Raw genomic sequence first — 18921 nt, forward strand, 5'->3', positions numbered from 1 at the left:
AGCTTATGGATTTTATGTTAAGTGTCTATTCCGTAACCCTCTCTTGATGTAAGTCTTTCTACTCCCCAGATGGAGCCCGGGTGCCACAGTGGTTAAGAGCTTACTGCTAACCAAAAGGTCAGCAGTTTGAATCCACAACCACTCCTTGGAAACTCTATGGAGCAGTTTTACTCTGTCCTATAGGGCCACTATGAGTCAGAATTGACTCAACAGCAATGGGTAACAGGTACTCCCCAGATATTAACATAGCTCCCATACCTCATGATACCTCTCCTGCCCCCCAAAATTAGCTATTCACCACCACTGCACACAAGTGTGTATAGTTACTAATAGAGAAAAATATTTTTAATTGCTCAGATACACAAAAGATAGATTTAGGAATAGAAATAATACTATAGGTAATGGAACAGAACATGATCAAAAAGAACTATCATCAGGTTTAATAGGATGAGACTGAATAAGCATGTTTCAACTCCATTGATAATTACAAATGATTGCAAACACAAGTTTTCCATCATTACCTCACGTCACTATTTCTAATTTGATATGTTAATACAAAAGAGGACTTGAAACAATAAGGTCTGCATGGCAGGGTCTCGCCAGTTAAATGTTCTAGCTACTTGCTCTGGCAGATCTCAGATTATTTAGTATAGATTGAAATAGGGTACCCATGTTTCACACTTACGTTTTAATGATATGGAAGAGTAAAAGGGGAAGGGTTGGACTCTTTAGAAATAAATACTTATATTAACTTGCTTTTCAAAGTTTCAGCTGAAAGCTTTAACATGCTCTACATTTTCCTATATTTTAATATAGAATTCTTTCTTTTTAATTATAAAATTATTGTAGACATTTACTTGTGACTAAGCTGGGAAGGAAAAGATGGAAAGAAGATGAGAGGTACAGGCATTTCTTCAATCGCCACATCTCTAATAGCTGGATGTCGAAGGATATCAGTGAAATCTAACAGATCAAGTTAAAAAAAAACTGAGTATAATTAATACAGTGTTAGGGAAGCACCAAGAAAGATCACAACGTTGCATATAATTGGGTACTAAACTACAGTAGAGTGTGAAATATGATGCACACTATCTTTGGTTCTACTAGGAAAAAATACTGTCAAAAATTAAACTCTAAATTTATTAAATAAAGGTAACCACTAGAACAAAAATTGTAGCTTCCCTAAGTATTAACAAGTACATAAAATTTTAAAAACTTGCTTAGTTGTTTCGGGACTTTCTTAAAACCATATAAGCAAAACATATAACAAAATAATAAGACAAAACTAAGAGGAAACGTATCTGTTCCATCAACAAATGTAAATGGGCTTAACTCATCTCTTCAGAAAAAAAAAAATCCCATTTGGAATAAATGGTCAAACCATAGCTCTATACTATGTTTGAAAACACACCTAAAATGAAGAGATTTAGAAAGATTGAAAGTTAAAGGATAAACATTAGTATATTGTTGTTATTAGGTGCCATTGAGTTGGACTCATAGAGACCCCATGTGACACAGAAGAACTCAACCATAGCATTTTCTAAACTTTTACAGAAGCAGATTGCCAAGCCTTTCTCCTGCAGAGCTGCTAAGTAGGTTCAAACTGCCAACATTTTGATTGGCAGCTGAGCGCTTAGCCTTTGCACCACCATAGGTAAATTAAGCAAGTGCAAAGACAAAGAAATTAGAAGCCATAATCTCAATAAAGAGAATGTGGAACTTATGCCAAAAAGCACTAAATTAAACAAGGGGTGGAATCTCTGGATGGCACAAATGGTTAAGTACTGGACTACTAACTAAAAGGTTGGCAGTTCAATCCCACCAAGAAGAAGCACCTTGAAAGTAAGACCTGGTGATCTGCTCGCGAAAGGTCACATCTCTGAAAACCCTGTGGAGCAGTTCTACTCTGCACACATGGGGTAGTCACTAGTGGAAATTGACTCGATGGCAACTAACGAGAACAAACAAGGAGCAGAACCTTAAAAGGTAATGAGTGTATCCCAATGAAGATCTGAGCAATTATGACTACATACCAAGTAACATGGCAATAACATATGTAAAGCAGAAATTATAAGACATACAAAAAGAAATACATGAAACAATCTATAACAGAGCAAGTAGAAGAAATAATTAGGGTCATAGAAAAACTAAATAGCAAAATTAATAAGGCAAAATTGATTAATTAATGTCAAACTCTTTATCCTGAATATAAAAAATATACTTTCTCTTCAACTGTCCATGGAGCATTCATGAAAACAGATTATATATGAGGCTACAAAGAAAGCTTTAATAGTTTTTAAAAGGTAGAACTAGTGTAAACAATATTCTGTGATCATGATGCAATCAAATGAAAATTTATTTAAAAACTTAGAAAACTAAAGCACCCTTAAGTTTGATCTTTTTAAAAATCACTTTTAAACAACTCTTGGGTCAAAAAGGAACTACAAACCAAAATTGCAAAATTTCTAAAGAACAGAAATAATGAAATATATATCAGAAGCTATGAGAAAAAAAAGCAATGGAATGATTAGAATAAGAACCACAAAACAAACCAAAGGAACACAGAAAGAAAAAACTGAATAAATATAGAAGTAGAAATTAATGAGTTAGAACGCAGAAAATAGTAGACCAATAAACAAATTCAGAAGTGTTTTTCTTTAAATAGTAAACAATAAAATAAATAAGCCACTAAACCAAACCAAACCCATTGCTGTCGAGTCAATTATGACTCATAGCAACCCTATAGGACAGAGTAGAACTGCCCCAATAGAGTTTCCAAGGAGCATCTGGCAGATTCGAACTGCCTACCCTTTGGTTAGCAGCCGAGCACTTAGCCACTACGCCACCACCAGGGTTTCCAAATAAGCCACTTTTTTAACCTAAGCAAATGCGTAGGGGAAAATGCAAATAAGCAATATACAAAAGCAATAGCAAGAAATAACCATAGAAACAGATGAAATTAAAGAATAGTAAGAATAATAAGAGACTATTGTATTCAACTCTATGATAAATTTGTAAGCCTCTCAGAACTTGACAGTTTCCTAGGAAAATAAATTTACCAACCCCTGAAAAGATGGTTCTAAACATATTGTTTGATAAAATCAATAGAAAAAAGCAACCTTGAAAAAGTATTAAGTTCAAAACGATTTCCAGAGAAATTCTACCAAACCTTCAAAAATCACATAATCTCATTGTCATTGAAACAATTCTACAGAACTTTTTTCATATTATTTTTATGAAGCACATGAAATATTTATACCAATAGTTTCAAGGATTAAAAAGATTGCAAAAAAGAAACCACAAACCAATCCACTTATGATTATCAATGGAAAATTCAAAATATTAGCCAAAATAATACAGCAATACTCCAAAGAAATATCATTCACTATGACCAGAAATGCAACAATGTTTCCATATTAGTAATATACATAATATCTACAATACATATTATACTAAAAGGTTTGACGAGAAAAATCACATGATCCTGTCTATAGACCCTGAAAAGACATTCGATAAAATTCAACAAAATTTCTTGATAAAACACTCAAAAACAAATAAATGGATAATGTCTTAACATGAGATCTGTCTCAGTTCCAAAGTGAACATCAAGCATGACAGGAAAACACTGGAGAAGTGTTCCCCACTAAAATATACAAAATGTAAAATAAAGCAGGATGCCCGTGATCATCATGATTACATTGTGCTGAAAATATTATCCAACATATGACTCACTCCTTTACCTCCTTTGGGTTTTTGGTCAAAACTCACCTCAGCAAGAACTATCCTGATCATCCCATCTGAAATGGCAACCTGCCCTTTATCCTGATAGCTCCCAATGCTCTTACTCTGCTCTAGAGTATTATTTTGTTTGTTTGGTTTTTGTTCAGCTTTTGGTTTTTGTTTATTTTATTTTGTTTTCCCTATCATTTATTATATTTAGCATATTATAAGTTTTACTCATTTATTATCCTTATTGCTTTTTTTTTATGTCTCCCCTTTGTACTATATAAGTGCCACGAGAGGAATTTTTGTCTGTTTCAAGAGCCTGGAACAGTGCCTTATCAAAAATAGATGCTCAACAAATATTTGTTAAATGACTAGATGTAATAGAAAAAAATTAGAAGCATAAATCTTGGCAAGTAGAAAATCTGTTTCAAGTAATATGATTGTATACTTAGAAAACTGGGAATCAACCAAAAATCTATAACAAATGATAAGAAAGTTTCAGGTGCAAATTGATGCATAGGTATATATTACACTTATCCATACAAATAACAACTAGTCAGAACGTATAGTAGAAGAAAAGATCTCATTTACAATACCAACAAAAAGGAAAAGATCTAGGAATAAATCTAGCAGAAAATTTGCAAAACCAAGTGAAGGAAACTTTAAAACACTACTGAGGGATTTTAAAGAAGACTTGAACAAATAGAAGGACATATTTTCTTGGATAAGATGATTGAATATTTTAAGTTGTCAGACATCTCTAATTTTATTTTGAAATGTAAGATAATTTTTTTAACTAACATTTATTTTTTAACTAGATAAGCTATTCTACAGTTTGTAGAGAAAAATGAGCAAAGGAAAGATAAGCCAGGAAAATTTAGCCAAAACAAAGTAATGAAGGAAGACTAACCCTACCATATTTAAAAACCTCAGTAATTAAAATAGTAAGGTATTGGTACATGAATAAGTGGAACCAAATAGAATATTCATAAATAGAGCCAAATGCATTACGGAATTTAGTCAAAACCAAACCAGTGGGAAAATTCAGTAAGTGTTGTTGGGACAGCATTCCTTACACCATATACCAGGATAACTTCCAAATGGATTAAAGATTTAAATTTAATGAAACCATAAATGTGACAAAGAAAACATGAAAAAATGCCTTTATAATCTGTTCTAGCTATGACTTCAAATCCAGAAACCATTAAAAATTCTTCCTGGCATAAAACACTATAAGACCAAAAAAAACCAGTGCCGTTGAGTCGATTCCAACTCATAGCGACCCTATAAGACAGAGTAGAACTGCCCCATAAAGTTTCCAAGGAGTGCCTGGCGGATTCAAACTGCCGACCCTTTGGTTAGCAGCCGTAGCACTTAACCACTATGCCAGCAGGGTTTCCATAAAACACTATAGCAAAGTCAAAAAAAAAAAAAGCAGAGATAAATGTCAAAATGGGTGAAATATTTTCAGCTCATTATAGACAAAGGGCTGAGTACCTCATATATAACCATCTTCTAGAAATTGGTAAGCCAAAGACAAACAACCCAATAGAAAATTGAATAAATATGAAAAGATAATCCACAAAGGAGGAAACAGTGGCTCTTAAATAATTGAAAAGATACTCAATCTCACTCATACGAGAAGTACAAGCTGAAATTACACTGACACCATTTTTTTCATGAGATTGGCAAAAATCCAAAAACTTAATTGACAATCTTGGTTAGGAAACAGCAGACAGTCTCATACACTGCTGGTGGCAATACAAATGGCCCCAATCTCTATGGAAGGTACTTTGGCAACATCTGTCAAAATTACGAATGATAATGCCCTAAACCCATTGCCGTCAAGTCGATAATGTACTGTGACCAGAAATTCTGCTGTTAGAAACTTATGCTATTTGTGCACAGGTATAAAATGAGGCATGTACAAGGCTGTTTATAGCAGCATAGTTTGTATTCTCTGTGAAAGATTGGAAACAATCCACCTGATCATCAATAGGAAATTGTTTAAATAAAGTATGGTACATCTATAAAATGAAATACTATGAAACTCTACTTTAAAAAAATAAATTCTGTATTTTTGATATGAAAATATCTCCAAGATCTGTGTGCAGCATAATAAATATTCTGTGCCTTTTGTGTACAAAGGGGGAAAGGTAAGAGTACTTATTCACGTTTGCTGGTATAGAGAAACTCTGGAAAGATATTTAGAAAACTAGAGGAATGTGTAGAAACTAATACAATAATGATAAGGTACTAAAGCACAATAAAATTTTAAAAAAATAAAATAATAATGGGGAACTAGATGGATAGGTGCTAGGAACGAAAGGAAGACTTTTTACTGTGTACTTTTTAAATAATCTTTTCATTTTTGAAACATGTAAATATATAATCAACTAAAAAAGTTAAATTTTGAAAATGCTATTAATGCCAATTACATTATGCATAAAAAGCAATTTACTAGCTGTTACGGTGCTGTGCATTCAAGCATCTCAACACAATCATCCTTAGAAGCATTAATATTTTTAAAAGTTCTTTGAATTACTATAAATGGTAGATTATTCATGGCCAAAGTCCCCATATGAACCTGAAGTAGAGGATTGAAATATTCTCTAGCATCTTCTTGTCCATGTGAAGCTATTCTCAGAATTCTACCACTCTGGATTCTTCATTTAAACCATATTCCTTAGTGTTGGTCCCATTTTTGCCCCTTTTTAACATGGTGTGTAAGAGTATAGACTTTGGAAATCATTTAATCCCACACCATTTATTGCCTGCATGACCTAGGACCAAGTTGCTTGGCTTCTCTAAGCCTCAGTTTCCTCATATGTAAATAGAGATAATACAAACAATAGATTTGCTGTGAGGAATTAGTGAATAAATATACATAAAGCTCTTAGGCCAACGTCTAGCACACAGGAAGCGCTCTAAAAAAATATTAAGTATCTCTACTACTACATTCACTATAAAGACTTCCTAGAGGCCTGAATTTTACTGGGTTCTGAACTTTGGCATGTTCAGGGTTCATGTCCGTGAGCAGTCAAGCCAATGAAACATACCCCAAGTCAGAGAGAGAGCAAAAGTTTATTTAGGAGGTGGCATCAATGGAAAACCGGATAGACAGCACGGCCGGCTGTCTTTGTGGAGTCCCGAAAGGTAATTTTACATTAAAGTTTATATATGATGTTTACAAGGGTTAGAAATGTCTTTGTAGCCCATAGATGGCATGGCTGGATGAGTTACTCATTACAAGATAATTACAAAAGACTCTTTATTAGTCTAAAGATATACGTGCCAGACATCTGGGCTCTAATCTCCATGGGGGGGGGCATAAGTTACAGGTGGCTGGACAGAACAAAACAGTCGTTAGTATCAGATCAAAACAAAGTCATTAAAGGTATAAGGAAAGGAGAAGGCAGGCAGAGGAAAAAATACTTAAAGGTTCATCATGGTGTTAGTTATGTCAAGCTTTCAATTGCCCATTTTGAAAAGGACAAACGTGCTGGGGAGTGTTAGGGTCAGATTCTGATAGATAATATGAATACTAATCGCACATCCGAGGTCTAGGGTGGAACATACTCTTCAGTTAATTCAAGTAACTCCCTTTAATTCTACAGTTATTATTTAGGTAATCATAAATCTATACTGATTTCCTACCTTTGAATTAAAACTCATTTGATTAGACACATTGAATTTCTAATTAATAATCCTTTCACTTTTTAATTAAAAAATAATGTTCATTTTGCATCACAAAGTCACCAGCATTTTTAGCACAATTATACCAAAACTTCGGCCACAATTTTTTATTATGAATTGCAGTACTACACTCAAAATTACTTCATAGTATCTCTAACTCACAATATCTCCCAGTCATTCTTATCAAGATATTTTAATCAGAAGGTTTTTTATTATATTTATGTAATTACAATTTTAGTTGTGAGAAACTCTCTTTCTAATATCAATAATTCACATTATTAAAAACAAAATTAATCAATGTTACCTACTTGCAATGTATAAACTAATAAACATGTAAAATGTTTTGGGGAAGAAAACGTACTGCTCAGGTTTAATTTTCAAATGTTAGGATTAAAGAATTATGACTGATCATTAGAAAAAAATATGGGCCACCACAAGCCTACAGTATAACTTTGCCAAATTTCTTATTATTAATAAATTTCTTCTCTCTAAATTCCCTCAGAAAATATACAACTGGAGATTATCAAGGGAAACATTCGAAAAGCTAAATTATGCTTAATCCTTGGGCTACAAATCAGAAATTTATAATTGAAAAACTAAAGTCCTCATTTTATGATGACACATATTACTCAAACGGAAAATTGAGGGTACTTTTGTTATTAAATAAATGTTTAGTGGGTACTTTATGGAGCAAGAACTGACTCATATCCTATGGGGATATAGGAAAAAAAGTAAACGTTTAGGGAGATTTAAATCTACTAGGCAAAAATGAGGAATGTAAAATAATAATTAGCATGTGAATATTAAGTGATAAATGCTAGAGAAGTTCAGAGGAAGGTAACCATAGAAACTATTTTGCATTTTAATTGGGCCTTGAATTAAAGCTAAAAGTTCAATAGCCAAAAGTGAGAAAGAGATCATTTCAAATGAAGGGAATAATATTAGCAATGACTAGCAGGGGAGTACGGTGAAACCTGTGAGAGTTAGAATTCGATGGGACTGTCTTGTTTTTCCAGGTCTGGAAGTTTTCCGCCTTTGACAGTCTTACCACTTTTCTATTGCTCATTTTAGTGGAAAATATTTGTGTTTTCCTCCTCTGGCAGGTTTCAATCTTTCAGGTTCCAGCTCTCGCAGGTTTTACTATAGTAGAGTGTGCTTGTAGAACTGAACACATGGAACTGAACACTATAGAATTATAGTGAGAAATAAAACAAACATTAATAAGAAGCAACAATACAAAGCTGAGGAATGTAGACTTTTTCGTCATAAGCAATGGAAATCTATGAAATACACTCTGATCAAAAGAGTAAATTTACAAAAGTTGCTGTAGCAAAATTATCTTTGTAATTGCATCCTAATAGTTGTGGGTTGCAGAGGAAGGCAAAGAGGACGTTCCAGTAGTTCAAGCAAAAAGTTTATATGAATCTGAACTTGGTGCTGTGGAATAGAAAGGAAGAGATGAACACAGATAGATGGAGAATGGCTGTTAGTAATTACAAACATTTGCTGAGAGCTTACAATGTGATGAATTGAAAAATTATACCAGTTATCTCAACTATCCTAAAGTAGTTAGTTATTACCTCCATTATACAAAATATCAATTGACTTACTCACAATGACACTCATAAGTAGCAGTGCTGGGACTAGAATCCTAAACTGGCTGCCTTCTAAAACCCACACTTTTGACTTCATGATCTAATACTTTTAATTCATTCTAAACCAAAACCAAACCCACTGCTGTCGAGTCGATTCCAACTCATGGTGACGCTATAGGACAGAGTAGACCTGCCCGATAGAATTTCTAAGGAGCACCTGGCAGATTCGAACTACCGACCTCTTGGTTAGCAGCCGTAGCACTTAACAACTATGCCACCAGTGTTTCCTTAATTCATTACAGTGAACATTAAAGAGAAAATTGAAGTAAAAATGATGCTAAGGTTTCAAGTTTACATAATTGGGAAAATAATACTATCAATCAAAACCAAAACAGGAAGTGTTAGAAGAAAGAGTTGGTGAGACTAATCCCACCTTATACCTACCCAGCCCAACCTCCTGAAATGTTTCATTTGCCTGTTATTCATTGGTCCTGTGTTAGTCTTTAAATGTTTGATTTATCCCATGATGAGTCACTTCCAGTTTAACTCACTGAAATTCTACTGTTTTACCAGGTGAGAAGTTTGCTGATGAGAAGCCTAAGGTGCAGTTGATCATATCATATGAGAATATGAAGCTGACAATACTAGTGAAACACATGAAAAACATTGTAAGTTCATTATGTATAACGAGAAACATGTAAACTTACAGTTAGGAATTATTTGCCTAGTTTAGGCAGTTAATGTCAACATCAGTGAGAGGAATGGGTCCAGGGACCAAGTTTAAGTGAGAAACAATGAGCCAATTACAATGTTTTTGTCCAAGTATGATTGTGATCCTTAAAGACTAAAATATTTCAGAGAAAAAGGCCTAGAATAAAAATTAGACTTTATTTAAAATGAAGTGTCAGAAAAAAAAAACCTAATGAAAAAGTTCTAACAAAGCAGGGATAGCTAGAGAATCAAGTGCTAAAAGAAAATGACTGGGTCCCAAGAATTATATCTCATCCTGCTGAGTTTGGTGGATAATTAACTCATCTCTTTGGGTATTGTCACTACCTTCTCTGTGAAGCCAGGAATTCATAGGGTTTCTACCCAGATTCTCACTGTACCTTGAGTTTACACCACCATAACATTTAATGTAGCTGATTTGTTATGTATATTTCAGTTTTTTGAGGACAAAATCCCATCTTTGTATCCCCAGAACCTAGGACAACATTTGTAGTTAGCCTCTAAGGAAAAGTAAAAGCTCCTCTCTCTGATCACACCCCATTTCCTCCCCAAGAATGGGTCAGGTCAAAAGTAAGGATGACAATTGGGCATTGTCATTAAATAAAAGAGGTAGAGCTTACTATGTCACAGGATAAGTGATTAATTATCGGAGTCTGGCACAGAAAAGAGTAAAATGGGTCTCTCAGCCAACTCTGAGCCTTGATGTCTCCTTGCATCTTCCTTTAGTCAAAATGTATCCTCCACATGGTATAATCCCCCAGGAGACGTCGGTGTGGGGAACATCAGCGGCACTATCCTGACTCTGTCCTTTATGCATATAAATCTGTCAAGATGCTCTTGGAAGAATCAAAAGAGGCAAACCCTTTTTAACGTGATGCGTATTCAGAGCATACTAGAACTCAGTAAATATCTCTTCAGTGAACAAATAGTTGCTATAATTTTCTAGGAGTGTATCAGTTACAAACTTAGTATTAGCCAGACATCCAAGGATGCTAGTTTGTAAATCTGTAATATTGTTCTCAGTCAGGAATTTTTGTAATATCTGGGCAAATATTTTAAAATGTTCTTTTGTAGACCCTTTTATTCATTAAAATGATTATCCTTCACTCTTCATGAGATAATCAGTTTAAATGAGAATAGTTATTTCAGAAACTCTAAGGGTTGGGAATTGGAGATTCAATTGGTTATTATTTATAACTATATTCATGTTCATTAACTTTAAGCATCTATACACATATATTAATATATTAAGAAACACTGTTAATAAAATCTTAAGAAACATTGTTAATCAGTTTATCAAAGCTTGTATATGTATATGATATATGATTGCTTGCCTTGAAAATAGTCCTGTTGGAAACTATGTATTTATTCCTGGAGTGTTGTCATTGCTTAAAACATTTTAGAACACATCTACTGAAATTGCTTTTAGATTCTGCATGTAACCCATGAAGTGAACTTGGTGATATTACTGTATGGCCATGCCTAACTTTTGATCAAAGGCGATATTAACCAACTTGGTCACCCATTTTATTTACCACATGAATCCCCAAATTACTTTTGACAGTTTTTAGTAATGCATTTTACACTGAGATGAAGTCATACCACCAAATAAGAATATTCAAAAGTATGTGATGCAGGCATCAAGGGAGAGGAGTGAGTGAACAAAAGCAAGAGTTTAAGATTTAGATCAAGTAATGGGCAAATGGCAAATGTCCAGATGGATCCTACAAAAAGTAAAAAACCATTTAAGGTCACTAGAGCCTATACAATGCCAATGCCCTCAGAAAGAAAGTTATTAATAATGAAGAAACACTTTCCACAGTTCGACTTCTTGGTTTACCTGCTGGTTCTTCTTTTCTCCCTGATCTCTTAACATTAGCATGCCCTGAAATTCAGTTCTAGTCCTCGTCTCTTTTCTTCCTCCACTCACTTTCTCAGTGATCTCATCCAGCCTCATGGATTTAAATGCCACTTACATGTCTTTCTCTTCCATATTTATAACTCCACTTTGTCCTCTAAAATCCAGAATTTTATATACAACCAATTACTGGAAAACTCTGGTAGAAATCTTATAGGCATTGCAGGCATAATATAGCACAAATCAAACTTCGGGTTACTACCCACCTAAATGCTTCTTTTGCAATTTTTCTTTTCTCAGTAAATAGCTCCTGCATCCATCTAATTGCTCAGGTTTAAATCCTTAGAGTCATTTTAAATCCTCTCTCTCATAATCTATATCCGGTTTGTCAGCAAACTTTCTCAGCTCTACTTTCAAAATAAATCCAGAATCTCACCATTTTTCACTGCTATCACCATTGGTTGAAGCTACCATCATCTCTCACCCAAATGACTGCTGTAGCCTGGTGAAGTTCTCCCTGCTTCTGCTCTCACTTCCGTATAATCTCTTCCTAACCCAGCAGCTGGAGTCCCTCAGTGGTGCAAATGACTGAGCACTCCACTACGAGCAGAAAGGTTAGTTGTTTGAACCAACCCAGACGCACCTTGGAAGACAGGCATGGTAATCAGCTTCCAAAAGGTTGCAGCCTTGAAAACCTTGGGGAGCGGTCTACTCTACACACATGGGATGTCCGCGAATCAGAGTCTACTCAAAGGCAACTAACGACAACAACCACTCAGCAGGCAGGCTGTACCTTTGAGAATACAACCAGATCTTGTCAATCCTCTTCGTATCTTTCTGGGGGACGAGTCTCCATCTCACTTATAATGAAAGCCAGTGTACTCTTATTAATGACCTAGGAGGTCATATCAATCTCTTAATACTGACCTCAGTTGTTCCACCCCAGCCTCAGCGACTTCCTTGCCGTATATTGAAAATGGTAGACAGGTTGCTGCCCCAGAATCTTTGTACCTGCTGTTCAGTTTATCTGGAATGCCCTTCCCCAGGTTCACAGCTCAGTATTCTTCATGGCTCAGTTCTTTGCTCTGAATGACTAGTTTTGCTGTCACTTTTTCAGCGAGACCTTCTCTGGCTCCCATATATAAAACTAATACCACCCCTCTTGCTGCTTCCAATCTTTCTTTCCTACTTTATTTTCTCCAGTGCCCTGTATTACTGCTGTAACCCCAGAGCCTAAAACAGTACCAAGCACATAGTAGGCGCTCAGTGAAGCCTTTGTTAAATGAAAGACTGTCAGCTTACTTCTGATATGAAAAACTAAGAATTAGAAACTTTCTCACCATCCAAACATCATCACAACAAAGTTCTCCCCCCTTGCATTTCTATAGCTTCTTTTAATTATTTTTTCCTGCTTATCTGAAGATAGAGATAACACTATAATATAAAAAACACTATAATATAAATGACAGAAAAATCTAGCTATAAATTCTCAACTTTTTTTTTGCCAATTTCTAGTTTTAACTATTTATTTTTCAAGCCTTTCGTATTTCCACATGCCAACTAATCCCAGACTGAAGAAGTTTTGCCTGATTTCATTTTAATATTAAAATGACTTATTATGCCTGCAGTTCTGTTATACTTAATATTAAGTTTGATGAAAAGAATTGTTTATCTTATATTAAATCTTTGAAGCTTTGCTAAGAATTAACTTCCCTCCTGTGAGATCACAAGCTAAAGCAAAATTGCTGAAATTCTTTCCCTTTCAAAGCAGTACAATATGAATTACTTTAGTGAATAGAGATTCATGAAGTAATACAGTTATGTAGAAGATTTGTAAAATAATATTTCAGTTTTATGATAAATAAACACATAAAATTCATTTGTATTTGAAATATGTTTTAAAATTTCTCTTTCTAGCATTTTCCCATGTAGTATACTATAAAACAGTCTCTTTCATTGACTTCCACAATGTCCATTTCTGCATTTTTCTCCTGGTATCACAGATTTCCCCATTGTCATTTCTAGACTTGTTTTACTCTCTCCTAATCCATAACGTGAGCATTCTAGAAGCCTCTATAAAGTAATCAATAAGGATGCCAGACTCTTCTGATACTGAACCTACCCACACTATCATAGTCTCTTACCGTATATCAAAAAAATAAGTTATTTAAAATGAGGAGCAAATAATACCAAAGAAAACAGGAAACACCTCAAATTTGGTACTAATCAACCCTTGAATAAGACACAAAATAAGAGAAAATAGTTGCTATGTAGAAATTAACAGGCGAGAGAAGTAGAAAGTCAAACACAAGAACCCCAGGCTAAATACAAACACACTAAAATTTTATTAAATTTTTTTTTGAAATCATTATAGTTTTCATGTGTATGTATGTTGCCTCAATCTGCATGCTGAGCAAGTAATCCGGGAAGCTGGAGTATATGAAGAAGAATGGGGCATCAGGATGGGAGGAAGACTCGTTATCAAACTGTGTTATGCAGGTGACACAACCTTGCTTGCTGAAAGTGAAGAGGACTTGAAGCACTTACTAATTAAGATCAAAGACCACAGCCTTCAGTATGGATTACACCTCAACATAAAGAAAACAAAAATCCTCACAACTGGACCAATGAGCAACATCATGATAAACAGAGAAAAGATCGAAGTTGTCAAGGATTTCATTTTACTTGAATCCACAATCAACAGCCATGGAAGCAGTAGTCAAGAAAGCAAATGACGCGTTGCATTGGGTAAATATGCTGGAAAGGACCTCTTTAAAGTGTTAAAAAGCAAAGATGTCACCTTGAAGACTAAGGTGCACCTGACCCAAGCCATAGTATTTTCAATCGGATCATATGCATGTGAAAGCTGGACAACAAATAAGGAAGAGCGAAGAAGAATTGACACCTTTGCCTTGTGGGGTTGGCTAAGAATATTGAATATACCATGGACTGCCAAAAGAATGAACAAATCTGTCTTGGAAGAAGTGCAACCAGAATGCTCCTTAGAAGCAAGGATGGTGAGACTGCATCTTACATACTTTGGACATGTTGTCAGGAGGGATCAGTCCCTATAGAAGGGCATCATGCTTGGCAAAGTACAGGGTCAGCGGAAAAGAGGAAGACCCTCAGTGAGGTGAACTGACACAGTGGCTGCAACAATAAGCTCAAGCATAACAACAATTTTAAGGATGGCACAAGCCCAGGCAGTGTTTTGTTCTGTTGTGCATAGGGTCGCTATGAGTCGGAGCCAACTCGACGGCACCTAACAACAACGTGTATGCTGCCTGAGGTTCTTGTTTTAAAATACAGGTTACTGGCCCAAACTCCTAGCAATTTTGATTTCTGTAAGTGTGGGTTGAGATATTCACATCTGCTTTTATTACTGGCATCTCTGATGCAAGCGGTTCGTAGACCACACTTTGAGAAACATTTCCCTAGTGGCTAGACACCGCTTAAATGGTACTCTACATACAATGTGAGTTCTGTACTTGACACCAATTATGATGTCAGTTAGAGTAGGACATAAAAAATACTTGGTGAAGGTAACAAATACCCAAAACCAAACCTGTTGCTGTCAAGTTGATTCCAACTCATAGTGTCCCTATAGGATAGAGTAGAACTGCCCCCATAGAGTTTCCAAGGAGCGCCCGGTGGATTTGAACTGGCGACCTTTTGGTTAACAGCCAGAGCTCTTAACCACTACACTATCAGGGTTTCTGAAGATAACAAAAGAGTGTTGTGAAAATAAAGCACACATGGCAATGTTTGACATATATATATATATATATATGTTCTGTTTATATTCTTTAGCCTTATGCTTTTAAATTAACTTGGCTAAGTTTTCTGGCTATCCCAATTTTTTTTTTTTTAATCTAGATTCTTAAAGGAAATTTGCCATTGTTCCATCCTAAATGCACTTGAAGGAGCCCTGGTTGTGCAGTGGTTAAAGTGCTTGGCTGCTAACCGAAAGGTCAATGGTTCAAACCCACCAGCCGCTGTAGGGGAGAAAGATGTGGCAGTCTGCTTCTGTAAAGACTTATAGCCTTGGAAACCCTGTGGTGCAGTTCTACTCTGTCCTTTAGGCCCACTAGAAGTTGTAATTGACTCAGCAGCAGTGGGTTTTTTTTTTTTTTTTTCTTTTTTGGAATGTACCTCAATTGAAATAAATGGCAATTAATTAATAAAGGACAATTTCCCAATAATAAACAGTTATACATCGATTATATTAGGCATATATTCCATGAATGCAAAATTGTTCTTCCAGAGCTGGCCCTTTATGACATTGATCTACCATTTCAAATAACAAATACATAGCAGTGGATAGTGAAGAGTACCCAGCCCAGATGTATTCTATTGTGTTTCACGATTTTTTTTTTTACCAATTATTTCTTAATGAAAGAAACCATAAATTGTTCTAGAAACCTATTAGCATTGACCTGTCTCCAACAGCCAACACCTTTACGCAGCGCTTCCTTGTTGAAAATTTCTGTTGTCAGGATCTCCATGAAAGTTCATTATGCATTTTATAAACCTCTTTACCACCACTTATAAATTCAAATTTTTCTAGCTCTTATAAATTTAAATTAGATAATGTATGTAGTCACTTAATAAATGTTGGCATCATCCTTGGCCCTTAAATGTGAAAATTTTCCAGTATTCAAGGCTTTATCTCTTTAATTTCCTGAGAAATCATATCTAGTCTTGAGATTTCAAAGATTGTATGACTTACTCCTAAATTTATATCTGTACTTCTAATATTTTTCTGAGCTCTATTTACATATTTCCAACTGCTTGACAGGCAATTACGCTCTGACGTCTTGCCATTTCCTTAAACTCAACAATTCTAAAATGCGATCTACTACTTGCCACTAAAACCAGCTGTGCCTTTGAATTCCTTATTTGTATAAATTATTAAGCCATGCTTAATAGCTCCTAATTAAAAGTTCTCTATAATTTATTTTCTATATTTTAACTCCTTTTGTTACTCCTGTATATAATCAATCCATCCTTTTAATTTCCCTTTACTTTTATTATTGTCAATATCCTACTCCAAATTCCCTGTTAATTCATCTGTAGATTCTTTTGATCGATTGCTATGATATTCCTTTCCTTGTTTTCTTCTGCTTCTAGTCCATCTTCCATAAAACATCCTAAAACTCTACTTTAATCATATCAATAAAAACTTTTTAATAGAGTCTCTGTAACTTCAAATTTCTTAGTCTAACATTCAAGATACTACATAATATAGCTATAAGCCACTTTTTAATATCACCTCCCCAACTCAAAACTTGTATTAAAGTCTAGATGGCTCAGTCATTGCTGATCAAACACACATCATTCATTCTAGCTGTGTCGTACTTCTCCCTGCTATATATCTTCTAGATCCAATCCAACTTTTCAGACTCAGCTCAAACCTCTCATCCTCTCAGAAGCTCTTAAGTCACTCTTACTCTTGGTGATCTTTCCTTCCTTTGGCCTCCTATTACATGTATTGTCTACCCTACCCATCTGGCAGTCCTTGCATTGTCTCAGCTCTTGAAACTTTTGTCATCCTTATTCGTCTTATAGTTCCAATTGGACCAAAATTTACTGAGTGTAAAAACTTCAGAAAATATATTATGTATACTCCACAGTGGCCATGGAGTTGTGCTGTGGGCCATGGAGTCAATTCTGACTAATAGTGACCTTACAGGATGGAGTAAGACTGCCCCATAGGATTTCCTTAGCTGTAATCTTTATGGGAACAGATCTCCAGGTCTTTTTCTCCTGCAGAGTAGCTGGTGGGTTCCAACTGCCAACCCTTTAGTTAGCAGTTGAGTGCTTAACTATTTTGCCACCAGGGCTTCTATGTCCATAATACATGGTTGTTAAAAATAAATGAGTATCTGTTAAACATATGTCACTGTGAAAGAAAATATCCACAACCCAAGCAGTTTAATTTAAGCTATATTTGTAAATCAATAGCTTTTTTCCATGAACTCTGCTGTCTGTAATGCTTGATATTGAACTGAGAGTGGTCAAGTGATAAATATTTGATCTTAATATGTGTCTCACTTAAAATAAAGTGAATTTCTGCTGAGGACTATTTTTCTAAATGTTCAACAATTCTGGACACTCTTGCTCTCCCCAGCTAACATAACCATCGATGTACAGGTCTCTGTATGATTAAAATTCCATTTAATAACTCTCTGTTCTTTTCTGACAGTCTTCTACCCTAATCTCTGTTTTTCTCCAAATTTCCTTCAATTCTGTATTCTGATCTTAAAAATCATAAGCTGAGAGAGAGGAATAATAGAAAAATGTAAAAAAGGCTTATGAACTAGTAAAGATCCATAGAAAATGGAGAGAAGCAAAAAATTTAAAAACAAAATTTCAAAGAGACATTTCATTTACAACTTTATTTTGAATTTGCAAAAAAAAAAAAAATTGCAAACATGGATTAAATAATTAGGTTCCAGTGACTTCAAAGAATTCCCTCTTTACCCAATATGCCTAAATACTCTTCATTCATGTCAAATATTTAAGATAAAAATACTGGGAGTCATGTGATACTTAAGTTAAAACTTCAGTCTAATGCAGAACTCTATGGGGCAGTTCTACTCTGTCCTATAGGGTCGCTATGAGTCGGAATTGACTCAATGGCAACAGGTTTAACGCAGATAGGTCTTCATTTGCCATAAAAATTCAGCTCGTCCTGTTTCCATCACTTCAGTCTACAAAGTGCCAGAAATTGCTTTCTCCTACAGTCTGCATTCTGTCTTCCTCCAGGAGCAATTTATGCTACTTGAAGAGGCAGCCTGCATGTTGTGGCTACCTATCACAGTTGTTTGTTGTTTTAAAATGTTTCCAGTATGCATAACAGAGAGACTGCCCAGAAACAAGCATCACCTACCTTTCCACTCATTGGAGTGTTGCAAATGAACAAGTGGTACATCCCTTCCTTGGGTGCATGACTTATACGTGCATTGTAGACTTGCTGGCTTTTCCAAGATTTGTTGTCCTTGAGTTTACTTGCTTCTTGTGAATACCTTGAAAAGCTACTTTGTATATACAGCTTGTACCAAGAGCGCATTTTTAGCTATATTAATTAATTTAAATCTCAATAAAAGAAAGTTTGAAAATGTTATACTCTTTTCAAAAAACAGTACACTGGAATTCAGAAAGTTTAAATCTTTGCCCTAGCTCCCACAACTGAGGTCTAAATTCTTCAAAACTGTAAGAGCTATAATTTTTTTCTGTATTTTATTATTAGCATTCTATTATTCTAATAATGGAACCTTAAGCTATACCTGTTTCTGTGAGCCACTGTCTAAAAAG

General features: G+C 35.0%; 1 protein-coding gene across 4 annotated transcripts in view; it reads left to right on the forward strand.

Moving 5' to 3' along the window:
- The window catches only part of PIK3C2G (phosphatidylinositol-4-phosphate 3-kinase catalytic subunit type 2 gamma), a 432221-nt gene that overhangs the window by 391368 nt on the left and 21932 nt on the right, over positions 1-18921 (forward strand). For all 4 annotated transcript variants that reach the window (XM_049882566.1, XM_049882569.1, XM_049882568.1 and 1 more), the window contains exon 31: positions 9591-9685. In XM_049882566.1, coding sequence (XP_049738523.1) covers positions 9591-9685 — 95 coding nt within the window. The remainder of the gene's footprint in view (positions 1-9590; positions 9686-18921) is intronic.

This window comes from Elephas maximus, chromosome 4 (genome assembly GCF_024166365.1).
Source record: "Elephas maximus indicus isolate mEleMax1 chromosome 4, mEleMax1 primary haplotype, whole genome shotgun sequence".
Lineage (NCBI taxonomy): Eukaryota > Metazoa > Chordata > Mammalia > Proboscidea > Elephantidae > Elephas > Elephas maximus.